Raw genomic sequence first — 27,559 nt, 5'->3', positions numbered from 1 at the left:
ATCAACCTTAGCAAAGAAAAGTTCAGGACGATGCTGAATGTGATATTGAGTTGAAGTAATAGCAGTAATAATAAAGTGACCAATGTTTGATAAAACTGAAGATGACAGGAACTGGTAAGCACCCTAACAGTGGGCTGTTCTATGAATAGAAGTATGCTAAGTCAATTAGATTTGCTAAGAGTTAAAACTGCAGGAAACCAGGAGCTGCTCGCTCTATCAGACAAGGTATACATTTGGATAAAACATTTTGGATAAGTCCAAAGAAGGCATGAATTTGGACAATATGTTCAGATTGGTCATATGCATGTATAATTCCAAGTAAGTCATGCACTTGGCACAGAGACTTGTGAATAAGAAGCTTGAAGAAATCTCCTGGATAATAACATTTGGGTTTAGTTACAGACATCACGGTAGTGAAAGACAAGTAATTGAGATATCAGTAGTAGTTATAAGTGTGTGTTATTTGTTTCAGTACTTAACAAATGAATTGTGATTTTATAAAGCTCTAGGTGTCTCTGCTGTATCTTCGTCTATGTGTTAAGTGTTGTCTCTCAGACACCAAATGTATGCCTTTTTCATGTGATTTATAATGGGAATTTCAGGTTTTTTTAATAGTTAAGTGCGATTTCTGGAGTTGTGTTGCACTATCTTAATTTCGAGCCAAAATGTCCTTAAACGTTTTCAAGTAGGCAGCATTTACTTGATCCAGTTTGCATAAATGCTACTGGATTGTTAAAGGTTCTCATTCTGGGTCGCTAACCAGGGTAGAGATTGATGTGATAACATTCACGACCAGCTGTATTGCCCTTTGGAGAACTTCAGTAATAAATAGAGGCATGTGAAGACCATACAACCCCTTGAAGCTGCTCCACCATTCAGTGCAATCATGGCTGGTGATCTGCCTCACCTCCACTTTGCTGACCGGTCCTTATATCCCTTGATGCCCTGAGTGAGCTTTCACAATATTCCAAAGATACACAGCCTTCTGATTGAAGAAATTTCTCCTCCTCTCAATTTTTAAAGATTGTTACCTTTTCTGAAACTGTCATATGTTCTAGGTTTCCTGGAGAAACTATTACTCAGTATCTTTGCTGTCAAGCTCCTTCAGAATCTTGTATGGTTCAGAGAGAACACCCACCTCTCATTCTTTTTACTGACCCTGCCTAGAATCATACCATGAAGAATGATGAATAAGTGAACTAGCTGCATTGGATCTGCACAGTTCCTTAACATAGATCCTACCAGTAGAGATGTGGAAATTATTGGGAATATGCAGTGTTACTAAGCTCCATTTTAATTTGCTTTCCAGCTGAAGTATACATTGGAATGGGAAAGCCTACAGAGGCCACAGCATGCATCCAGGAGGCAGCTAACCTTTTCCCCACATCGCACAATGTATTGTTCATGCGTGGTCAAGTTGCAGAACTCCGAGGGAATATTGATGAAGCTAAGCGCTGGTATGAAGAGGCTTTGTCGATCAGTCCCACTCATGTCAAGACAATGCAAAGACTGGTAAGTGAAATTTTTTTGTGGATGTTTTTGGAAGCCGATAACGTATCCTGAAAATTAAAACCCAAAATGTCTCTGCCTAGTTGTAATGTATAATCATGCAATAAAGAAGTATTTTGGTATACCTAGCTTAAGTGTTGGTAATGTTATTTCCATCCAGTTTTGTTGTGCCATCAGCAACATCACTAACATTCCTGTTAATGTCTTCATCGTAAACTTTTATATTCACTTTTATAATGAAAACATTGTTATGTCTGTAGCGATCAGTAATGAACAGATGTGATTACGTTGTGACAAGTGCACATTGGCAATTACCATTGTAAATGGTGTGCACAAGATATTTTAATAGCAATATGTACATGTTAACAACAGAATCTATGGTTTCAAAAGGAAAAGACACCAAATTACATCCTGCCTGATTCAATTACTCCACTGTGGGAATTGAATTCTGTTTGAGAATCCAGAGATAAAATATGGTATCATCAGAAGTGACAAACCTGTCCAGTTGCTGTCAAACAAGAATGGTGTTGAATTTTCTTTGGATCAAAACCAGCCTTCCTTACTCAGTGCAGCCTGCATATGAATCCAGGCCCACATATCTGGCTATCAAAGTGACCTAACAAACTGTCTATAACAAACTATAACGGATTCAAAGATTAAACCTAATCTACTGTTTTGATTATAAATAAGGCTGTGTGATAGTTGATAATTGAGTTGTCATTTGACAGTCTCCTCATTGTCATTGGGTACTATTGTAACTGCAGTATTATTTTCATAATGAGGAAAATTGTGAGATTTGTTTTTGGTAAATGGAAAATGTGAGAAAATTTAGGTAAGAAATCTTTCCATTTGAATCTCTGATCTGCTGAAATATTACATTCATATTCTGAAACTCTTTGCACCCAGAAAACAAATTCTTTATACAGTTTGAATTGGCTTAATTGGATTCCAGAGTCATGTCACCTTGTTCCAGATTCTCTGTTCCTAAGGGAATTGGGGAGGGAGTTACGCAGTTTTCCTCAGCAACATTGAGGGTTGGCAGTATATTTCCAAGGCAGGATGGTGAATGGCTTGGAGTGCTGAAAGGTGGTGGTGTTATCATGTATCTGCTGCACTTACCCTTCTAGGTGGAAGCAGTCATGGATTTGGAAGGTGCTGTCTAAAGAATCTTTAAGAATTTCTGCACTGCAACTTCCATTTAGTACACGTTGCTACTACTGACCATTGGTGGTGGAGGAAAGTGAATGTTTGACAATGTGATGCCCATCAAGTGGGCTATTTTGTCCTGGATGGTGTCAAGCTTCTTAAGTGTTGTTGGAACTGCACTCATCCAAGCAAATGGGGAGTATTCCATTACACTTGTGTCTTGTAGATGGTGACAGGCTTTGGGGAGTATTTCTTGCCTCTGACCTGCTCTTGATGCCATAGTTTCTTGGTGTAGCCCTCAAGAGTTTGATATTCGGGATTCAGTGTGAAGTAATGATGTTGAATGTCAGTGGGCAGTGGTTCAGTTCTTCCTGGCAGTTGTTTGCTGCAAATGCAATTTACCCCTGAAAAACCCAAGCCTGAATGGTGTCCAGGATTTGTTGCACCTTGATATGTTCTGCTTCAGACTTGGCCAGGTGCTCTTGTTGTATTTTTGAGAGTTGTACCCCTCAGTCTGCATTCTGGCATCCAATACCTTTTTAGCCAGTGCCTCAGCATTGGCACCTGGTCTGTGAAATAATACCCAGTGTGAGTCAATCTTTAACACATGGAGAAACCCTGACATAAATGTTCTTGAATCCTGAATTACCAGCAGTTTCTATGAGCATTCAGTCTACTCCCTGTCCTAGCTGAGTTTTGCTCTCAACTGCATTACACCTGGATTAGATTAGTAACATGCTTAGCTGCCAATGGTTTTCTTAATCATTGATCATTTTTGTAAATAATTTTTCCCAGAAATGTTTTACTGATGCTTGTAAAATCTCAAATGGTAAGTCAGCTGGAAGTTGTATCTGATATTTGTGATTGTGCACTATTTACAATATAGTACTTGGGCTAGCTGCCATGAGCTGATCAGTTCAGGTCCCAATAGTGTGTGAAATGGTAATTTTTAATTTCCTGAATCCATGGAAGCCATAGAACCATTGTGTTAGCAAGAAACCAATTAGTTCATTGACGTAATCTAGCTGACTTATGACCCTAGTCTCTCAATATTGCACAGACGTTATACCATTGAAACAGGTCATTCAGCCTATGTCAGTGTTTATGTTCCACATAAGCCTTCTCCCTTAGTTCTTACCATCACATCAATAGATCGTTCTGTTCCTTTCTACCTCACACTCACTGAATTCTCCTTAAATGCAGGATGTAAAGTTGACTCCTGTTGCCAGCTGGAATGGCCTCAAAAACAACACAGTACTTAATTTTTTTAAAATTACAGACAGCAAGGCCAGGCAGTACACTCCGCCTTGCTGGCATCACTCCATTCTTTGGATTGAATTTTAAAAAATAGAATAACTTTTAGCTGATTGTCAAAAGAAAGAAACGTGAGCCTCTTCGATTTTACAGGCCATCAATCCCACCCTCGCAAAATGTACATTTACCGCCTACGCAGGAGCCTTTTTTGACATTTATAGAAACCTGGAGCACAGAAAGAGGTTATTTAACCCATCATCCTGTTTGGCTTTATGAAAGAACTGTCCAATGACTTCCACAATCCACTTTTTCCCTAAAATCCTGCAAGTAATGTTGCTAGTTTCCATACAGACCTAATTGAGAATATTAATTGCATACTTTTGAGTTTTATTAGGTGTCAGATCTGTTCCTGTTTTATAGGGTAAGAAAGTGGGCCAATCCTTGATTGATTTGTGAATTGACTAAGAGCCTTTCTGAAAAACAGCAGACACTAAATTTTTATCTCTTCTTGGACCTGAACCTTTAGCTAGCGTTTCCTCAAACTTTGTTTTTGTCAGAAGTCACAAAACACCGGGTTATCATCTAACATGTTTATTTGAAATCCAAAGGAACAGCACTCCGAAAGCTTGTGATTTCAAATAAACCAGTTGGACTATAATCTAATGTTGTATGACTTCTGACTTTTTTTTCACGCAGTCCAACACCTGCACCTCCACATCATTGTTTTTCTGGGCTTTAACATGGGGTCATTGTAAATGCACAGTTCGTTATCTGCAGTGTCCTCCTTGACCAATATTAATGGAATTTGTTAGGTAGCAGCTGTTCCTGTTTAAAAGGGTAATCAAAAGGCCACCCTTGGAACAGTTAGCTGTGCTTAGTCAGTTGGTTAAATCTTGCTTAACAGAGAGACAAGTTGCCGAAGCTTTTTGTGTTGGAGTGATTAGGACAAATGCACAAAGGTAAAATTTCAAACAATTTTACTACAAGCAAAATGATGTCGATTGATCAACAAGTTGACTCTGGCTGGGCCAGGCATCGTCATGGAGAAAGAATGTTGTGGGAAAAAAACGAGTTTATTTGAAATTTTGGCACTCTTTCATTTGTCCAGATGAATGCAAGCTGAAAAGTTTCAGGAACATGTCTCTCTGTGTCTGGCAAATTCAGCTTCTGTACCACCTAGTTGGTTGACTTCAAAGCTAACACGTTGAATGTTCTTAACATCTGGCATACATGATGCAGAAGAAATCACATGGAACCTGGCCACTGAATGGTTGTTCTGGAGGTGTTTTCAGTATGTCCTGCTGTTGCTGTAAGGCTCCCCCTTATATTTTGGGGGGGATGTTGGAGATTTTTTAAAAATGTCGATGTAAGCAATTCAACATGAAGAAAATAAAGTGTAAGTAAAAGGTGTCTGTAAAGGGAAAAAAGGAGCAAAGACCCAATCCTGATAATGAAGTTTGACTTAAATTCCCCTATTGGGATTGAACTTGCTGGGAGGCTCTTCTGTTGGCTCCATTAAATCCAACTCTTGTCTCCTACCAGAGCCATCGTTAATCCAGTATTCCCTGAGTCTGCAGTTCTAGCATGAGGGTAGAATTGCTGCATTTAGTGAGAAAACAGCTCAGAGGTTCCTGGAAGCTAACCCAATCCGCATGAAATCTGCTTAACTACCCACCTAGCTGAGGTGACTTTGCCAGAATAATAAAATAAAGAATTACGGATGCTGGGAATCTGAAACAAAAACAGGAAGTGCTGGAGAAACTCGGTGGGTCTGGCAGCACTTGTGGAGAGAAAAAGAGTTAAAGTCAATCAGTTGACTATGCTGGGAGAAACCCATACAAAACAGGACCTAGGGGTATTGTGGGCAGGAATGAACATACAGAAGGTACTCACATTTTGAAATTGTTAAACTTGATATTGAGTCCTGAATGCTGTAAGCTCCCCAAGTGGAATATGAGGTGTTCTTCCTCCAGTTTGTGTTGAGCTTCATTGGGACCCTGCAGCAGGTGGTGTATTGGAGCAGTAGGCAACTGAAACCTCAGGGTCATCTTTGTAGACAGAACATAGGTGTTCTGGAAGTGGTCACCCAGTCTGTGTTTTGTCTCCCCAGTGTACAGGCGACCACATTGTGAGCAGCAAATAGAATAGGCTAGACGAGATTGCGTGAAATACCAGTAAATTGCTGCTTCACTTGGAAGACACTAAATCTTTTATTTCTTCTTGGACCTGAACCAGGAGTTTTGGATAGCGAGTAAGAAAAGTCGCACCTTCTATGATTGTATGGAAAGATGCTGTGGGATGTGAGGAAGTGTTGGGAACGGAAGGGGCATGGACCAGTGTGTCCCAGCAGGAAAAGCCTCTGCGGAAACCTAAGGGTGGGGAGGGGAATATGTATCTGGTGGTGGCAGCCTTTTGGAGGTGGTGGAAATGCAGACTAGTGACCCTCAGGATGAGGATAATGATGGGATAGAGAGTGAGGACCAAGGGATCCTAACATGTTGTGGGAGGGAAGAGAAGGGGTGAGGGCAGAAGGATGAAATATGGGCCAGATCTGCCAAAGGATCCTGTCACCCATGGCAAGGGATACTCATTTGAGGAAAAATGTGGACCTTTCAGAGGTCGGGAACTGGTGTCATCAGAACAGATACAACGGAGAAACTCCGAGAATGGATTGGAGTCTTTACAGAAAACATGGTGTGGGGATGTATGGTCAAGGAAACTGCGGGAGTCAGTTAGTGACAAGCCTAATCCCAGAAAGAGAAACAGATGTCGAGGAAAGGAAGGGAGGAATCAATGATGGACCAGGTGATGGTGAGAGCAGGGTGGAAATTGGAAGCAAAATTATTAACTTTTTCCAATTCTGGGCAAGAGAGGCAAGCAGCACCAATTGTGTCATTGAAATATTGGAGAAAGAGTTGTGGGGAGGGACCTGAGTAGAACTAGATCAAGGAGTGTTCCATGTAACTCACAAAGGGCCAGACATGATCGGAGCCCAGACATGTATCCACAGCCACACCTGGACCTGCAGAAAGTTAGGCCTACTTTTAAGGAAGAGATGGAGAACACTCAGACCATCCTAATGGTGAATGGATGTCTAGGTAAATTGCACATCGTGATGAAGGGGTGGCGCCTATTAAATTAAATATTAAATAATCCCTACAGTGTAGAAACCTAGCCCTTTGGCCCAACAAGTCCACACCAACCCTCCAAAGAGTATCCACCCAAACCCATTTCCCATTACTCTACATTTACCCCTGACTAATGTAGGAGAAAGTGAGGACTGCAGATGCTGGAGATCAGGGCTGGAAATGTGTTGCTGGAAAAGCGCAGCAGGTCAGGCAGCATCCAAGGAACAGGAGATTCGACGTTTTGGGCATGAGCCCTTCTTCCTGAAGAAGGGCTCATGCCCGAAACGTCAATTCTCCTGTCCTTGGATGCTGCCTGACCTGCTGCGCTTTTCCAGCAACACACTTTCAGCCCTGACTAATGCACCCAACCTGCAAATTGGAAATTTTGAAACCAGCATAAAGCATCAGCAGAATCACTGCTGCAAGTGGGAAGGGACTGGAAAAGGGAAGAAAAAATCGAGTCAAGATAGTTCCACACAGCAGGAAGAGGCTGAAACAATAAGTTTGCCCGGGTAGTCCTAATCATGGATTTTGGGAAGATGGTAGGAATGGAGGGCTATGAGGTGGGAAGCTGTGGTGGGGAGATCCCCAGGTGAGATGAGGTTAGTGACCATCAAGGAAACAATGGCTTATTGTTTGATGGAGGTGTCAGATAGCTGGTGCTCAGCTTCCACAAGTGGGAGGCAAGTACGCCAGATGACAACAGGACCATCCTTGTCAGCAGCTTTGATTTCAAAGCCAAAATTGGATGGAGAGCAATACATTAGAGGGAGCTAGGGTAGTATGGGTGGAGGGGGAGCAGAGAAATTGAGCTGACTGATGCCACTTTGTCAGTTCTCAATGAACAGGTCAAGTGCAAGCAAAAGACCAGTAGCAGGAGTCTGGCTAGAGGGAGAGTGTTGGAGACGGGTGAAAGGATCTGTGGAATGAGGAGATCACTCTTCAGAGAATGGGCATGGAAGCAAAGGCATTGGCAGAAGAGCTCGACGTCATGTTGTGCCCAAAATTCATTGAGGTGAGGAGTAAAGGAATAAAAGAATGTGCTTTGCTGAGTACAGATCATTCAGCATCTTGGAGCCAGAGGTCAAAAGGTGAGGTAAATACCCAACAAAAGATGGAGTCAGAGGGAAGGGGCAGGGAAGATGTTTTAAGAGGGGCGTGTGTATCCTAGTGTTCTTGCAGCTTATGTTCCTTAATGTGTGAAAGGAAGAAAAAAAGTTTCTCATTAAAACTTTGAATGAGCCAAAGAATGAAGTGGAACTAGGAGAACTTTCCCAGAATTTAATGAAGTTTCCACACAGTTCCCTTTTAAGCCTATTTATTACTTGCGCTCCCACTCTCAGCACAATGCAGCTATCAAAGAAATCTGTTGATGAAAAATGATAATGTGTTTCATTGTCTTACCACCCAGTCCAGTGAGAATCAGAAGCCCTCCCTGATCTACCTATGAAGGTAATTCCTCTGGTTTGAAATCTACAGCAATAACACGCAATTCAAATCACAGAAATGTTACAGTGCAGAAGGAGATCATTCAACCCATCGTATCTGTACCAACTCTCTGAATGAGAAGGTCACTTATATGCACATTCCTACCTTCTCCCTGTAATCCTACACATACTTCCTTTTCAGGTAACAGGTGTAATGCAAACTGTTACCTCCTTAGTGTGATGACCTTAGAGATTTTGCCGAGATTTCATGCCATGTTGCTGGAAGATGTGTATATCTGAGCACCAGGCTTGGCTTGGGAGACCTCCAGTGTTAAACAACTGCTGAAGCATCAATACTAATTGGGTGAGGTACCATATAGTGAACCTGATATTTGTGGTCTTTTGGAACATTTGTTGTTCAAGGTGTTACCATTGGGTTGTCAGTGATTTTAGAGATGAATCATTCTGCCCTTGAAATGATGAATTGCCATTATTGAACTGCCATTATTGAACTGCTGTAATCTGTAAGATGGAGACACTTCCTTAGTGCTCTCGGAGAAGGGGTTCCAGAATTTTGATCCATTGGGGATGAAGGAACAATAAGATATTTCCACCTAATGATATGGGAACTTGGAGGAGGTTGTGCTGCCGTTCATCATAGTTTACAAAAATGGTATGGAAGTAATTTTGGTAAGTTTTTGTTCTGCATTCGGTAGTTAGTACATACTGCAGAGACAAGTAGTATTTCATATCCAAATCACAGAGGAATCAGCAATTTCCTTTTTGTCAATCAGTCTGCTTTTATTGAAGTTTGGAGTATAAATTTAATAGGTAATTTCATTGACAAACCACACAGCATAATAATGTGGCAAAAATCCACCTAATTGCAGCACAAGCATCAATATCATATTTGCTACTACTGAAACAGTAGTCCATTTACAACCATTAATGTACTGACCTCTCCTATGCATATACTCAATCTTACCACAAAGAAAGACGTGCATTTATCTCATCTCTTCCACTGCTTCGATACCTCTTGAAGTGCAGACACTGAAATTTAGGAAAACTGATTTTGGCAAAACAAGCTCCGATAAAGAATGACATGACCTAGATAACCAAAAAAAAACAAAGAACTGCAAGTGCTGTAAATCACAAACAGAATGAGAAAAATGCTGGAAAAGCTCAGCAGGTCTAGTAGCATCTGTGGAGAGAAAGTAGAGTTAACGTTTCAGATCTGGTGACCTTTTTTCAGAACTTTGGGTCACTGGACCCAAAATGTTAACACTGCTTTCTCTTCACAGATACTGCTCGACTTGCTAAGTGTTTTCCAGCATTTTCTGACTTTAACGTAATAATCAAAAATCCAGTATTAACCATGTTAGGAAGAAATCTCATCCTCTCCCTCAAAATCATGTCTTTTTTTTAAATATCTGCCTGAAAGAGAACACCTTGTTTGTTTTGTCAGCTTTGGTTCGTTGGTTGCACAGAGAAACCCGTATAGTGTTGTGGAGGCCCAGGTTCAAATCCTGCCAGGGTGCATTTGTATTGAGTAAAAATGTGGAATTAAGAGTCTAATGTTGAACATGAAACCACTATTGATTGCTAGGAAAAAAAAAATCTAGTTCACTAACCTGTGTTAGGGAATGAATTCTGCTGTTCTTGCCTGGTCCTAAATGTGACTCCAAAACCACAAACCTTAGCTGGCCATGGACAATAAGTGCTGGCACGTAACACCCATGTCTGAGAATGAATTTGAAAAACCCAAGGCACTATTCAGAGCATATCAGTGGAGTATCCTGGGGCCAATATTTGCCTTTCAGTTACCATTACTAAAGTATTCTTTAACTATTTATTTCAAGGCTGGTTGTGGAACTATTTGGGTGCTCCCATTACTACACTACAAAAGATATTCAGTGACTGAGAAACATATTTGCAGTATCCAAGTTCCATGAAGTTGCTGTATTCTTGCTTTCTTCCCATTTAGCTGTCCTTTGCATGTTTCCTTTTCCTTTTTTTATTGTGCCTATAACTTTCATTTGAGAGTCAGTGTGAAAACTGAGCATGAAAACTGATATTTATTGGCTGGAATGGGGGGAGACATTGTTTTGCAATGGGTCTGGTTAGTGGAAATGTCACAGATAGAAGCTGTTAAGCAGACTTCCTGATCCAGGGTCAGAGGAATCCAGTTTTCGGGAATGCACAAGCAGGCAGAAGGTGTATCCCTGGCAAGTGCTTGACTGTGAAGTCAATCCACTGACGAGCTGAAGAAGGATCGGAACTGATAATACAGACACAAATAACTACTCAGACACCTCCCACAAGCAGGCTGTTGGGCCTAGAACAAGCTACTGCTTTATTTTAGGGGGTGGTGTTTTCTGCTCAGTAAAGTGAAAGATGTAGAGAGCAACAGAGAAATTGGTAGACTGAGCCAAACTAAAATCAAAGCAGGAAAGGATGGAATTACACAGCAGCTAAAATGAGTGAGACAGAGAGAGGGAGAAAGTGTTTTTTGATCCGAGTCAGTTGAAACAAATCTGTCTTAAAGGTACAGTACAATCACTGTGACCAGTATTGTGAACAGTACTCTAGATGTGGTTTCACTAGTGCCTTGTATATCTGAAGCATAACCTCATTACTTTTGTATTCAGCTCTGCTCTCGATAAAGGAAAACTTTCTATTAGCTTTCCTAATTGCTTGTTATACCTGCATAACTAGTCTTCTGTGATTTGTACACTGGAACACACAGATCTCTCTGCATCTCAGTTTCTCAATCTCTCACCATCCTGCCAACGTGGGCAAGTTCACCCTTTACCATACTATACTCCATTTGACAGATCTTTGCACACTCACTTAACCCATCTGTATCCCACTGCAGATGTCCTCTTCACAACTTCCTTTCATAACTAGCTGCGTCCATGAGCAAATTTTGGCTGTCATACCTCGAATCCCTTCAAGTCATTTATATAAATTGAAAACAGTTGAGGTCCCAGAAACAAAATTGTGGCATACCGTTCAAGACAAATACTGACTGTTACGCCTACCCTCTGCTTCCTGTTAGCCAGCCAATCCTTTCTCCATACCAATATGCTAAACCTCACGCCATGAGCTTTTGTTTTCTGTAATAACCTTTATTGGCATTTTATAAATTTTTTCCTGGAAATCTACATACAGTACATCTACTGAACCCTTTATCACAGCACATGTTACCTGTTCCGAGAATTCTAGTATTTTTATCATAAACATGATTTCTGTTTCGCAAAAACATGTTCTGCCTGATTACCTTGAGCTTATTTTCCTTACAACAGATATTAAGCTAATTAGCCCGTAGTACTCTGCTTTCTGTCTTCCTTTTTGAATGAAGAATTTGTACTTGGCTATCTTCCGATCTAATGGACCTTCCCTAAATCAAGGGGATTTTGGAAAATTACATTATAGTATCAACTAACTCACAAGCCACTTCTTTTATGACCCTGGGATGAAGTCCATCAGGACCTGGGCACTTTTGTTTAGATTAGATTCCCTACAGTATGGAAACAGGCCATTTGGTCCAACAAGTTCACACCAACCCTCCAAAGAATAGCCCACCCAGACCCATTCCCCTACCCTATATTTCCCGCTGACTGATGCACCTAACATTATGGGAAATTTAGCATGGCTAATGCACCTAACCTGCACACCTTTGGATTGTGGGAGGAAACAGGAGCACCCGGAGGAAACCCACGCAGACACAGAGAGAATGTGCAAACTCCACACAAACTCCACACTCGCCCAAGATGGGAATTGAAACCGGGTCCCTGGTGCTGTTAGGCAGCAGTACTAACCATTGGGTCACCGTGCCGCCCTCGTTAAATCTTATTAATCTACAATTTCAAGAGTTTATTAAATACCATTTCTCTGATTACTGATTTTCTTGATTTAATCCATTTCTTGTGTATTCCATTTCCTGATTTATCAATGCTTCTGGGATGACAATATACGTTAATGTGTTTTCTCTTGTCTGTCAGCTAGGAATTTGGTACTGCCAACATCTGCCTTTTTAAGTCCCTGTAAGATTTTTTTCTAACCTAGTTATGCAGTTATTAAATCTGATGTCTTGTAACCACCACACATTGCCACCGTTTGATCCTTCCAACCTCCGTGAGTTGACAGTGAATCAGTATCCTGTAAACATACTCATGTTGTAGTGTTCCCAGATATGGTTTTTGTGAAAAAAGCCAACATCTGGAAGTTCCTGTTCATTCAGAAAGCAGGGCTGACAGAACATCATTGTGCCTAAATCAATCAACTTTCATGTGGTTATCGAGCACGCTTTGTCTTTATCTAAGGAAAAAAAGTTCCATTTCTTTGATTTGAAACTCTGTCGAAGAGTTGACTTGCTTTTTGAAGAAAAGCAATGTAAGTGATGAATGTAAGAACGTCAGACACATTGAGCCTGTGGGGCAGGGAAATTGGTGCTTGCTTTAAGGAAACTCCAGCATGATTTATGAGTTTTGTTCAACTCAGAGCTGAATGCAATTTAATAAGCATTTTTATCCACTCTCTTGTGGATATTTTTCCATTCAGTACCAGGCCCCTTCTAGAGAAATTAAATTTTGTTATCAGCTACCGTTTTTGCCTGAAGCATATATAAGAAATGAGCACTTACTTGTCGGTCTCTCCAGATTCAGTGTGTGATTTTGTCCTGGACAATTTAATAACTCATTAATGACACAGCAAATGAGAATATTCCTCATTGACCATTTCGTTGCTTCCACTATCTATTAGGAAGATTATGGATTAGTCTGAAACTCTGCACTGAACGAGAGGGAAAAGGGATGGTTACACAGGCTCTCTGAAGTTTTAAGGAATGAGGGATTGAATTTCAGTGTACTATGATGGGTAAGTATACCTGAAGCAAGTGAAAGATCACAAAAATGAAACTTAACACAGATTATAACTGGAGCAAATGAGTACACTAGCTAATAAAGGGAAGTATTTTGAACTTATTAAAATTAAAGCAAAGTGTTTGTAGATGAACTATACCTATATAGTTAAGTCATCGGCAATATTTTAATTGCATTACATTTCAAACAGAGGTTAGAAAGCATAACAATCTTTGTATTTATATTGTGCCTTTAATATAGTAAACCAGCCCATATTCGCAAGAGCATTATCAAAGAAAGGGACTCCAAAGCCACAAGTAGATATTGGGATAGGTGACCGAAAGCTTGGAGAAAGAGGAATGTTTAAGCACTTAAAGGAAGGAAGTGAGGTAGAATGGTGGAGAAGTTAGGTAGGGAATTGGAAAAGTTAGGGAGCGAATTGTGAAGCTTCGAGCCTTGGAAACTGGAGACCTGGTGAGCAATGGTAGGGAGCTGCAAGTCAGGGATTCACAAGATGTCAGAAGTGACAGAGATGACGATTAGTGGAGAAGAGATCTCAGTGTAGATTTGTGCTTTTTCTGGATAAAGCTCATAATACAGATGTAACTTGGCTTGAATGACATATTTGGAATTGGGCTGAATAGCAGTCCCGCTGTCCTTTTTTTAAATTGGAGAAATCCAGAAGACCAGAGTGCAGAGCACCAAAAAGCTTGAAAAGAATAGGAGAGAAGATAAGGTACACCGAGACATAGTAGTTGTGGGAATTAAATTTGAGGTTTTCAGACTTGCAGGTCATAGGAGGAAAGGAAGACTGAAAGGAATCCGGGAGAATGGGCAGGTTGTCACATAACATGGGGAAAGGGGCTCCACAATTTGGAAGGCCCAAGGATGAATAGGTCAAAATGGAATGAAATGTGGTAACCAAACTCACTACTGAACTGCAGATCTCTACTATTTCTGAGGTTGCTTTGATGAATTTTGCACTCAGGACACATCTTACCTCTCATTATTTGTCTCTTGACCGTGCTCAGTTCTAGTCTCCATATTATGAAAGGATGCTGTTGAAGGTGTGACAAAGAGTCAAAAGGATAATACTTGATATTGCTCCAAGGCTGAATAATTCGGGCGGAAGTCTGATGCTCGACCTTATTACCCTCGCCTTAACCTCCTTCCACCTATCGCATTTCCAATGCCCCTCCCCCAAGTCCCTCCTCCCTGCCTTTTATCTTAGCCTGCTTGGCACACTCTCCTCATTCCTGAAGAAGGGCTCATGCCCGAAACGTCGATTCTCCTCCTTGGATGCTGCCTGACCTGCTGCGCTTTTTCAGCTCTCATCATTAAGGTCAACATTGAAGGACAGGTGACTTCCTAGATACAGAAAGTGGTCCACCTTTTCCAGGGTTGTTTCGGCAAGTTGAAGTGATGGTTTTGTCTCATTTGTCCCAGTTGTTGACAGTTGATAAATGATCTGGGAATTGATGCGAAGTCCAAGTTTCGTGTATGCATGGTTGAAGGCAATCAGAATCTGTTGCAGGTGGTTTTCTGACATCTGTAGTCATTTGCATATTGGAACTTAATCAGGGAACTCCTAGATACCTTGTTTTTGGACTTAAGGTGGGCAAGATTGAAACTCTGTCATCTGGTCTGTGGACAATTTCAATTCCTGGGGGTAGGTCATCCTTGGCAATGTGGACGATTGTCCCAGTAAAGATGGTGAACAAAGTTGGGGCAATCATCATCCCTGTTTTACTCCTGATCTGACTTGAAAAGGCTCACAGTTACTGTTGCTGACCATAACTCTGGCAAGCGTGCCATCGTAGAGGAGTCTCAGGATTCAAATGTACTTTGCAGGGCTTTCATCAGTAGATAGGACATCCAATAGGAGTTCCCTTGATACCGAGTCAAAGGCTTTGGTGAGGTTAAAGAATGTCATTTACAAAGGTTGACGTTGTTCACGACATTTTTCTTGTAGTTGTCGCAAAGTGAAGATCATGTTGATTGTTCCACGTGATGATCTAAAACCGGCTTGTGTCTCCGGAAGAATCTTCTCAGCTAAAGCCTTGGGTCGGTTGTTCATGACATGGGTGAAGATCTTTCCTAACAAGGATATTCCACGATTGTTTCTGCATTCAGATCGATCGCCTTTTCCTTTTGTAGATGGTAACAATTGCTGAGTCTCTAAAGTCTGCTGGTACATCTTCATTTATCCAGATCTTAATGAGAAGTTGATACAATTAGGAATGAAGCAGGTTACCTCCAAATTTGTAGACCTCGGTTGGTATGCCATCGAGTCCAGCGACCTTGTTGTTTTTCAAGGTTTTGATGACTTCCTTGACTAATTCAAGTGTTAATACTTTGTACAGGGAGTTGTCATCGCGTTGATATGGAATGTTGTTGATCACATTCCTGTCAAATGGGGCAGTTTGATTTAGAAGATCTTCAAAGTACTCCCTCCAACTAGAATTGATGTCAATGTTGCTCTTCAGGATGATTGTACCATCTTTGCCTTCGAGAGGGGCTTGACCATGAGTGGATGGGCCAAAACTATCTTTAGTTACGTTGAAGAAGCCTCAAGTGTTATTGATGTCCACTAGTTGTTGGATTTCCTGAGCTTTCTTCCTCCACCATTGGTTTTTCAGGTTTCAGGTGCTCTTCTGGACTGCAGCCTTACATTCCTGATAGTGTTTCCTTTTGGTAGCCAATTGTTGGTCGTTTTGTCAGGTGATGAAAACTTTCCTGTTTTCGTCGATAAGTTGTTGGAATAGTTTTTCATTATCATCGAATCAATCATGATGTTTTTCATCTTGAACCCAATTGTTTTTTTGCAGGAGTTGATGATAGCGTTCTTCAATTGATTCCAGAATTCTGCTGCAGATGGTGGAATTTATTGAGGCAGTTGTTCTTGAAGATTTTGCTGAAACTTCTGTACACAGTTGATGTCTTGGAGGATGTTAACACTGAATTTCTTGATAGTGTTCTGATTTTGGTGTTCCCCTTTGGGCCGAATCTTCATTCTCATGGTGGACGTGATGAGTGGGTGGTCTGCCCAGCACTCTTTGGCACCAGTAACAGCTCTTGTTATCAGTACATTTTGTTGGTCCTGAGGTCATACGATGATGTAGTTGATGAGGTGCCAGAGTTTGGAGGATTGATGCTGCCAGGAGACTTTATGCCTGTTTTTCTGGTGAAATGTGTGTTTGTAATTACCAGATCACGTTCAGCACACTTGGTGAGGAGGAGTGTTCCACTGGCGTTGACCTTGCCAACTCCTTCCTTCCTTTCCAATCCAGACTCTATGATCTTTTCCAATTCAGGTATTGAAGTCACCCAAGAGAATGATCTTGTTGGGAAACAGAGGAAAGGATGTCATTAAGTTGGGTGTAGAAGTTCTCCTTGACTTCATCTTCAGTGTCCAGAGTTGGAGCATAGATGCTGATGATGGTTGCGGCATGTTGGTTATTGATGAGTTGGATTCACAGAGCCATGAAACGTTCATTGATTCCCAATGGTTATTCTGTCAGGTTCTGATGTAGGCTGTTTCAGATGGCAAAACCTACTCTGTGGATCCTTGAGTTGTTCAGGATCAAATCCTTTCTTTAGTTGCCCTTCTCCAGCTCTGCGCGTCTCAATCAGAGCAACAGTGTCAAAAGTTGAATTTTTGGAGTTCCCGGACAACAAAGGCAGTCTGTGTTTGGATTATCTGTCAGAGTTCATATACTGCAAGTTCCAAATTTCATAGTTTCACTTCTTGATGTTTTTCAACCGCGTAATGATGATCCCTCTGGACACGGCTTTCGAGACAGGATGGGGTGAAGCAGACTATTTTTAGGGCACCTCTTCTAGCCCCCTCCCAGTTTAGGGTGTGCAGAGTGGATCCTAAATAAGGCTACTCAAACATGAGCACTGCTACCAAACAACTTGCCTGCTTCTGTCCAAACGTTGAGCGACTGAATCAAGTATTCACTGCTTTCATGCGGTTCTTAACCAGGAGCTTCCAGCCATCAGATTTCCTGCTCCTGTCACCCTCCCCTAATTGCTGAAAGACTTGAAGAAGTAGCCTGCAGAGTATTGACGCCTGTGCGTGCATTTGTTTCGTGTGTACTTGATGTTGCAGTCCAAGAAGCACATGATACTTCACAAGTCAACCAACTGATTCCAATGGCATGGAGACCACAACGATTAGAGCTGATGGATTTGTTGCAGCCTTCATCTGCCTTCACAGCCTTTGAGCTCAAAGTAACTTCATCTGCCTGTTCCACTTTGGAAGTCTTGCTTGGATTGTACTTTGTCAGGGATTTCACCCTCGACCTTACCACCATAGGTGACCCTACCAGGAACATAGCTCCAGATAGCAACACTCACGAGGTCTCAAGACCACAATAGCTTCTCCACCATGACAAGGTGACAATCCACAGAGTGCTCATTAGAGACCAGCTGAAGAGGGCTGAGATTCCAGTGTTGCTGCCTAGCTTGCTTTCTGTTTGTAGCATATAGGCCTGTTGATTGGCTCATAATCCTGGAACTTGCTCTGGAATAACATTGTGGAGTACCTACACCAATGGGTTACATTGGTTCAAGAAGACAGTTTGCCACCATCTTCTCAAGGGCAGGTAGGGCTGGGCAATAAATGCATGTCCAGCTAGTGATGCCCTTGTCCCAAGAGAAAATAAGAAAAAACATAAAGGTGTTATATGAATAAAACTTATCACTTTCTCTGTTGAAACCAGTTATGCCTCCAGTTCTGGTCTTACAAATTGCCATCATCCTGTTTATATAAAATGTCTCCAGCACCGAAATCCATTATAAGATGATTGATGGCTCCTGCAAAACACATGGGGGAAAAAGTGTGATAACATGAAATTTCCCATTGTAAAGAGATTTTCATTTAGCTTTGCATTGTCATGCAACATATATCTTTGTATATAAACATGCCTTTTTGAAAATCCAAAAGATGAACTTGAATAGAATATACAGGACAAACACAGACCGTTCCACCCAGTGAGTCAGTGCATGTCTTTCTGCTGTACATTAGCCTCTTCCCACTCTGCTTCATCTCACCCTTTCAGTGTATCCTTGGTTTTGCTTATCTAGCTCCTCCTTAAATGCCTCTATGCCATCCAACTTAACTATTCCATGTTGCATGCTCACCCTTCTGGAGATGAAAAGATGCAATATGCAATTTGGTACAAAGAACATGGTTAGTATAAATGAAGGATACAATTCTAAAGAATGTGTAGAAGCAGAGACCTGGGTGCACCCATGCATCATCAATTAAAAGCAGTGGGACAGATAGAGACGTGTAGAGTGCAAGACCAGGGAGGTTATGTTGAACCTTTATAGGATACTGATTAGATTTCAGCTACAATGATGGGCACCACGCTATCGGAAGGATGTGTAGGCATCCAAGCAGAGACTTATAAAGAATGGTCCTAGAGATGTGACTTAACCTATAAGGATAGATTGGTGAGATTTTCCTCCTGCTAAAAGGAGAAGCAATAGAAATTTTCAAAACCATGGGGGAATCTGAACCGTGTACATAGGAAGAGACTGTTCCCACTTGTAAATGGATCGAGAACCAGTCAACACAGTTTGAAAGTGCTTTGCAAAAGAAGAAAATGTGAGGTGAGAAACATCTTTTTCACATGCCAAGTTGTTAGAGTTTGGAATGCACTGCCAGATCATGTAGTGAAGGCGTATTCAGTTGAGACATTCAAGAGGACATTAAATGATTGCTTGTATTTAAACAATGTAGATTTTGTTTATCGTTTCTGCCATATACAACTGATACAGTAAAAAAACGAGACAGCGTTTCTCCAGGACCAAGGTACATTGTCACAGGTGAAAAGGCAGCAGATTGTCACAAAGTCAAAATGCTCAAAGAGCCTTTGTGGTTACTGTGGGCCAAATGGTCGTCTCCTACACCACAATAATTCTGTGAAATTTCCTTTTTGGTTTCGGGGTGGCTGCCTTACCTTTGAGATCCCTGGTTGTGGGCACCTCAATGTCTCCCCTGTCAAATATTTCATAATTGGAAAGAACTCTTATCAGGTTGTGTATCAGACTTCCACCCGAATTATTCAGCCTTGGAGCAGTTTCAAGTTTTCATTTCAAGGACTATCCTTTTGACTCTTTGTCACACCTTCAGTAGCATCCTTTCATAATATGGAGACTAGAACTGTGCACGGTCAAGAGACAAATATTGAGAGGTAAAATGTGTCCTGAGTGCAAAATTGAATTAAGGTCAAGGGAGGATTCCTGAAAACCATCTCAGAAGCAACCCTATTGATTCCTACTGCAGCTTTTGGTTTTTTTCATCAATAGCAAATAGTTTAATGAATTATGTGCATTGGCACATATCTGCTTCACAATAGAAAGGCAATCATGCCTTCAGGGCTTTCATTTTGTAATTTGGTGTAAATACTTTATGCCTTAGCATGAGCTGGAAGCTTGTGTAGTAATGAAAACAGCAGGGTGCTAGACACCTGCCGCTTGTTCAGCATCCCCAGTCTTTCATTTGCAAGCAGCATATGCAGGCAAGTCTTTAAAATGTTTTAATGCTTTCTTTTTGTTTTGGATCTCTTATTAGACAGTATACACGCATGCCTGCAAGCACATTACATGGCTCCTAGTTCTCATCCATGCTGTTGTCTAATTGCGTCCAAGGCATGTGATGCTCACCTCTCCTACAGTGATCTTTGTCCACTTGGTTTGTCTGGTTTTGTTTGCTATGTTTCATCTTGAACCCTCCAAGTTTCATGCAAGGAATAAGTTCACATTGCCAAATCAAAACGTTGTGGTGTATTTAAAGTTCACAAATACATGGCATGAAAGTAGCACTGCAACTTGAGATCTGAATCAGACCTAGTAGGTCTGGCGAGGAAATCCACGGCATTGAATGCAATGTCAATTTTACTCCCTGTGCAATATAAAGTCTTTGCTAACTTTGAGTGTAAATCAGATGCAATGTAAAAGCAACAATGCACCCACTTCACTTCATTTCCTGCCAAGCAGGTTAGGCAAAAATTGGCCCCAGTGCATCCAGATAGGGACAAAATGGCTAGCTGTAAGGAACATAACTGTGGGCCGACCAGATGGAGCATTAGAATAATCATCCAGAATCAGGAAAGATAAGGGTGAGCAACTCAGTAGCAGATTGATTGAAACATTAAACAGTAGAGCACAATACAAGCCCTTCAGCCCTCGATGTTGTACCAACCTTTTATCCTACTCTAAGATCAAACGAATCTAAATATCCTTTATTTCACTATCATCCATGTGGTAAAAACAATGACTGCAGATGCTGGAAGCCAGATTCTGGATTAGAGTGGTGCTGGAAAAGCACAGCAGTTCAGGCAGCATCCGTGGAGCAGGAAAATTGACATTTCGGGCAAAAGCCCTTCATCAGGAATACAGGCAGAGTTCCTGAAGGGTGGAGAGATAAATGAGAGGAGGGTGGGGGTGGGGAGAAAGTAGCATAGCATACAATAGGTGAGTGGGGGTGGGGATGAAGGTGATAGCTCAGGGAGGAGGGTGTGGGAGGTTAGCAAAGAGTACAGTGGGTGGATGGGGGTGGGATGAAGGTGATAGGTCAGGTAGGAGGGTGGAGTGGATAGGTGGAAAAGAAGATAGGCAGGTAGGACAAGTCATGGGGACAGTGCTGAGCTGGAAGTTTGGAACTAGGGTGAGGTGGGGGAAGGGGAAATGAGAAAACTGGTGAAGTCCACATTGATGCCCTGGGGTTGAAGTGTTCCGAGGCTGAGGATGATGCGTTCTTTCTCCAGGCGTCGGGTGGTGATGGACCGGCGGTGAAGGAGGCCCAGGACTTCCATGTCCTCGGCAGAGTGGGAGGGGCCATAGGGCGGTGTGGTTCATCCATGTGCCTATCCAAAAGTCTCTTAAATGTCCCTAATGTATCTGACTTTACCACCACTGCTGGCAGTGCATTCCACATACCCACCACTCTCTTTGTGAAGAACATCTCCCCTAAACCTTCCTCCAGTCACCTTAAAATTATGTCCCCTTGTGATAGCCATTTCTGTGCTGGGAAAATGTCCACTCTATCTATGCCTCTCATCATCTTGTACACCTCTACTAAGTCACCTCCCAAGAAAACTCCCAATAAAGTGACTGCTCCTTTCCTGTATCTGACTTCCACCCACACTGACTCTAAACAATCCCTCCTCGATGATTTCCGTTCCTATTCCTTTTGAAACATTTAAACCCTGGAACATCCAACAACCATTCCTGCCCCTGTGATATCCAAGTCAGCTCTGCAGCCACGTGTTCAGCTGCACTCGCTCTCTGTTCCTAGCCTCACTAGCCTGTGGCGCTGGTAGCAACCCTGAGATTACTACCCTGCTCATCCAGCCTTTTAGCTTCCAACCTAACTCTCTGTAGTCACTTTTCAGGTCCTTATCCCTTTTCCCAACTATGTCATTTGTACCAATGTGTATCATGACTTCTGGCTACTCACCCTCCCTCTTTAAGAATCTCTTTAAGAACTCAATCCAAGACATCCCTGACCCTGCCACCCAGGAGGCAACATACCATCCAGGAGTCTTATTCGCATCTATTTAGGATTTGAATTCAGATTGGCACAGTGGTTAGCACTGCTGCCTCACAGCGCCTGTAGACCCGGGTTCAATTCCCGACTCAGGCGACTGACTGTGTGGAGTTTGCACGTTCTCCCCGTGTCTGCGTGGGTTTCCTCCGGGTGCTCCGGTTTCCTCCCACAGTCCAAAGATGTGCGGGTCAGGTGAATTGGCCAAGCTAAATTGCCCGTAGAGTTAGGTAAGGGGTAAATGTAGGGGTATGGGTGGGTTGTGCTTCGGCGGGTCAGTGTGGACTTGTTGGGCCGAAGGGCCTGTTTCCACACTGTAAATCTAATCATAATCTAATCTCAGGCGCCAAGTGAATTCAGTGTGGACTTGCAAGAGAGAAGCCCGTTTTTTTAACTAACAGGCATAAAGAGGCAGCTCTGGTGAGGGAGTGAAAGATTGAGTGAATGGAGGCTTTCATCTGACAGAAAGCGCTGAGGGATTAGCAGTGAATTCTGGGATGTCTCAGTGGAAGTGGGGGTGATAGAATCTGCAGCCAGAGGGAGATTAATGGAATAAAATGTTACAAGCTATATCCCAGAGTGTGATCATTACCAAATCAGATATTGTCTTTTAGGAGCTATGCTTCTAGGGTTGAATAATTAGAGGTTTTGCTTTCATCCCAGCCAAACAGGAGTGTTTATTGCTCACTTTATTCATTTTGTAAAAGTAACATCCCTCGATTTTAAAAGCACAAATTCACAAATTTTCTGAAAAGGGAGGAACATGTGAAGAAAATTTTGTGCAGCGAATTGTTTGGATCTGGAGTCCATTGCTATAAAAATGGTGGAAGCATTTTCATTAAAACTTTTGAAAGGAAATTCCATTAATACTTAAAAAGGAAAAACATAGGACAATGGAAAAGACTGGGGATTGGGACTAGCTGGGTAGCTTTCAACCCAGCGGTCTGAAAGACCACCTGTACTGGATACTTTTCTTTGAGAGTGGATAAGAAAATTTGATGAAATAAAAACAGTGTAAAGTCAGGTCCTTAGATTCTTCTACATCTCTTATCATGGATTAAAGATATGTGAATTCAAGCCATTTCTGAAGAAAAGTCATATTGGATTCAAAACATTGATTGTGTTTCTCTCTCCATAGATGCTGCCAGACCTGCTGAGATTCTCCGGCAGTGTAGCCTAGTCTACTAACCAGTTCCCTGTTCGTGCTGTGCTTCTCCACACACAGATGGGAAAACAAGCACATGTCTGAAAGACAGATTTCATCTGTCCCCTTAATCTCCTAGATTATCTGTATCAAGTGTTGGTTGGGGAAAGAGTTGCAGGACAGAACAAGGTGCTGGGAAAATTCCCTGTTCCAGACCAAATACTTTTGTGGGATCTTTAATATCCACCTGAACACATAGGCAGGGTGTAGATCTGAAGAGCAGAACGGGAGAAATTAACAGTAAAGACATGTTTGAATAGAACAAATAGAACAAAATGAAAGGAGATTATGAAACAAAATGGGCTAAATGAACAGAATGCTTGCCTATTTTTAATTCACTGGTTGAGTCGACAGCTGCAACAAGGTATTCACCATGTTCTGCAAATAAAGAGGGTGTTTAATCAATTTCTGAAAAGTGTCTCATTTTTTGCCAGTATAATTAATTAAACAGAGCTGACCCATGGCAAAGCATAGCATCTAATCTAAAGTAACCTGCTTCACTTGAGTTAAAATTCCCTAAGCCCCCAATATCTCTAACACAATGTGCCCCCCTTGATCTCACCCACATCCTTAATGTCATGCCACCTGACAATAATTACAATTCTGATAACAACACAGGGTTTAACGTAGACCCAGCCCACAGAAAGAGAAAAACTGAACATGTGAAGTAAAATAATCCATCCTGGAAATTCACGATTACAATTACAGCTAATTCTTTCCTTACCTGACATCTGTATACAAACATTATCCATCAGAGTTTGCTAGATATGCACCGGGATGGTCATTCTGGTTAATCTTTAAAGTTTTCGGCTAACAGATGCTGAGGCCAACTGAGTGGCGTGACTGCAAGTTGTGGCCTGAAGATGCACCTACTCACTAGACCAATAGGAGGAGCTCTGAGGAAAGTTGACAATTTGCACCATCAACCCCCTCACCCACATGTCTTAAGTATGCACACACGCATTCAGTTTTGTGCCATCAACCATGAACCAAATACTTGGTTTCTGGCCTGTGCATTTTATGTGTTAAGAAAGTTGCGCAGAACCTTTGTATTAGCATTCCTGTATTTTTTATTGAAGCAACTCTTAAGCAGCTGTCTCCTGGCAACAGTTGCTCATGCCAACAGTTCAATGTTTTCCTGCTCTGCTGTTGTTTGTTTTATACACAAAGCCAAACTTCAAGCAGCAAGTAACAGGGTAACAAAGAACCAATAGCAAGTATATGGTTCTTGTAATGTGGGTCAGCATGGTTCCCTGGCAACAGCAACAACAGTTTCAAATTATAGAGTGCCTTGTAAGTAGTAAGACCTCCCAAGGTGCTTTCTAATACATCTCACAAGTGACGATCTGCCCTTTTGCAATCACTTCATCATCTAAGTCAACTTTCTATTGTGTGTTTCTGAGCCTCTTTTCCCTTAATAGAACTATTGGACCTGGTGTTCCTTTTCTATGTATGGAGGTAAAGCCTGGTTGTTACAAGGCTGATAGATTTGACTGAAAGACAGTAGGTCTGACAGATGACATACTCAGCTAAAGCATCCCGTCTCTGATAAGTTCCCAGATTTTGAGGAGAATAAGGGAGTTCAGTCTGGTATCCTGACCAGTGTACATCCCTCAATCAGCATCACTTAAAAAAGACAATTGTCTAGTCAGAATGACATTGGTGTTTCTAAGACTGTTGTATGTAAGTTGGTTGTCCAGTTTCCTAAATTGCAATGATGACTCTTCAAAAGAACTTGAATGGCTCTAAAGCAAGTTTGGATGTTGTGAAGTTGTGAAGAGTGACATATGAGTGCCAGTTCTATTTTCTTTAACTTTCTGAGAGCAGTTTGTCACAGACTCAGACCACCCCAGCTTTTTGCCATTCCAATGTGGGATAGTCTTCATACAAGTGACTGGTAGTACTTTGATGAAGCTATTGGAGCTGAAGGTGGGGTGAAGAAGGGACTGGGTGGTTACTGAGAAATCCATGAGATTTGTCTTGACGGTATTTGGTATTTGATGTGCTCTGTGGTGTATTTGGCCATAGTTTATCTGTTACTCATATTTATATTCGGTTAAGCCTGAGTGTTAGAATATAAATTGTAAGTATGCTGTGGATTGTATTACTGTTCTGACTATGTATTGTAAGAGTCATGGTTTGTTCAAAATTGTCGAAGTCATATGGCCTTAATAATACGTATCTGGGATCGCAGGCTTTGTCTACTTTAAAGAAAAGTTAATGGTCCCTTGCCAGGTCATAACGTAAATTTGGTGGTCTGGTCTGAAATTGTAATGAGCTGAGACTCCTATTTCAGTACTAAGGGTATTGCACTGTCAGAGGTACCAGATTTCAGATGAGATATTATCTCAAAGCACCTCTGGCCATTTGATGACATAAATTGAAAGATTCACATTGTGCTATTTTGAAAAGAGGGCAGCTAAGTTCTCGAGGTGTCCTATCCAAAGTTTACTTACCGTTCGCTAGCAAGAAATTACCTGGTAATTTTCATCAAAGCTGTTTGTGAAAGCTTGCTCTTCACAGCAGGCCTGCTACATTTCCCTATACTGTAAGTGATATCTAAGACATACTTTGGATCTCATTGGCTGTAAAGAACTTTGGAATGCTAAGAGGTTGTAGAAGTTGCTATACAAATGTAAGTCCTCATTTCTTTCTAAAAGAAGCAATTCTGTCCAGTCTGTCTACTTAGAATGCTAATCCTGAATTGAGGCACTGGAAAACTGTACAAGCAAGTTATAACATCTGGATGGGTATATGAATAGGAAGGGTTTAGAGGGATATGAGCCAAGTGCTGGCAAATGGGACTAGATTAATTTAGGATATCTGGTTGGCATGGATGAGTTGGATCAAAGGGTCTGTTTCCATGCTGTACATCTCTATGACTCTAATTGTGGATGCTGGAAATCATAGACAAAACAGAAAATTGTGCTTTTATTGAGTCTAACTCGGGGAATTTGTTTGATTAAATGCTGAAAGCACTCAGGGATGAGAAAAGATTTTCCCTGCCATTGAAGGTCATCCATTTATTCTGTTGGCTCTCTTGTCATGGCATCCTGTCATGCACTGAAAAATTCACTGTGGTGTGAGAATTTGACTGTAGGATCAGTCGACAACTCACACCCTCTTTCCTCACTCTTAAGCAGATGTTTGTCTTGACGTGAGTTATAGGTTGAAGTTTGATTCATTTCCATCTAAGATACTGTGCCATTGAAAAATCCTGTCATTAATATCTCTGACCCACTGTTCTTGTGTAATGTGTAGTGTGAAGCATATCCCAATATAGACACTTTACAATGGCTTGTAAAACACAAAATGGCATACGGCAGGTTTAGACAGGAGCTCTGTGAGCTAGATGCAATGCCTTGTACTGCTTTAGCACAGGAGTTAGATTATTGTGCATTAACTGGAGATGAAGTCAGATATAATCTTCAATTAAACTTTAAGGAAAATATCTTCAGTCATCAATCGAACATATTTCATTTAAATTTAACCTGAATCTTTTTAAAAATTTAAATAATTCAACTACAGAAGCAGATTGGATTTTTAAATAATTTAAAATCATACGGAAGTAGGATTATGTCATTTGGACGGAGTTGCTGAGGATTTGTCCTAATGCACACCTTGCAATGTAGTATGCATCTTTTGTCTGTTATGAATTCTGTGTTCAGTTGTCTATCTTTTGTTCCACTAAACTGGTGTTCATATTCACACCTTGACCTTCTGAAAAGAAAACCCAGTTGTTTAAAAGATGGCTATACTGTCCAGTTGCACTGAGCTCTCAATACTGGGAAGGATCTAGGTGCGATCTCTGGTCTGTGCCTTGCTCAGCCTAAATGAGATATTGCAGCAGTGCAGTTGCAGCAGAATGCTGAGAATAATCAGTCAAGGAAGAAGACCAGGTCAGAATTAGCTGCTGTGTCCTCCAATGATTGAAACGTGTCCAAAGTTTTGAAATGCAGAATAACCTCATGGACAATATTGTATTGATTTCTCAGTCCTTTCAGGAGTCACACCTTAGTGAGAGAAAAATCTAGAGAGATATGTCCTTCAGTCTCCTTCTACACCCTGCTAAATAGTGCTGTGCTATTGTTGCTATAGCAACAGTTGACTAAAATCGTCATCATCTGGCACCAACTTGTCTCCAGGGAATTTATTCAGAATGCCTAATGGTTTTTGGACGGTTAGAAACTAAACCTTTAAGAAAAAGGAGAAAGAATGAAGAAAAAGACAAGAATAAGGCTCAGCATTCTGAAACAAAAATGGTCTTGGAAAATCATTTCATATTTCAACCTTTTTTTTGTTTAAACTTTGCTCATCATGAACTTTGCGTTTAAGAGACAGTCAGGTGTTTTGAGCGAACACTTGGGTTAGGGGAACACAATGCCATGGAGCAGTAAGTTATCATGAAACAATGAACTCCCATTCAACTCTATTCACCAGAAACAGTGGAGACATTGAACCATTTAACA

General features: G+C 41.4%; 1 protein-coding gene across 3 annotated transcripts in view; it reads left to right on the top strand.

Annotated features, from left to right (window-relative positions):
- Positions 1-27,559, top strand: part of ttc7b (tetratricopeptide repeat domain 7B) — a 351,966-nt gene that overhangs the window by 277,137 nt on the left and 47,270 nt on the right. For all 3 annotated transcript variants that reach the window (XM_060829465.1, XM_060829463.1, XM_060829466.1), the window contains one exon: positions 1,310-1,512. In XM_060829465.1, coding sequence (XP_060685448.1) covers positions 1,310-1,512 — 203 coding nt within the window. The remainder of the gene's footprint in view (positions 1-1,309; positions 1,513-27,559) is intronic.

Source organism: Hemiscyllium ocellatum, chromosome 8 (genome assembly GCF_020745735.1).
Source record: "Hemiscyllium ocellatum isolate sHemOce1 chromosome 8, sHemOce1.pat.X.cur, whole genome shotgun sequence".
NCBI lineage: Eukaryota > Metazoa > Chordata > Chondrichthyes > Orectolobiformes > Hemiscylliidae > Hemiscyllium > Hemiscyllium ocellatum.
This window is presented reverse-complemented; position numbering and strand designations above follow the sequence as displayed.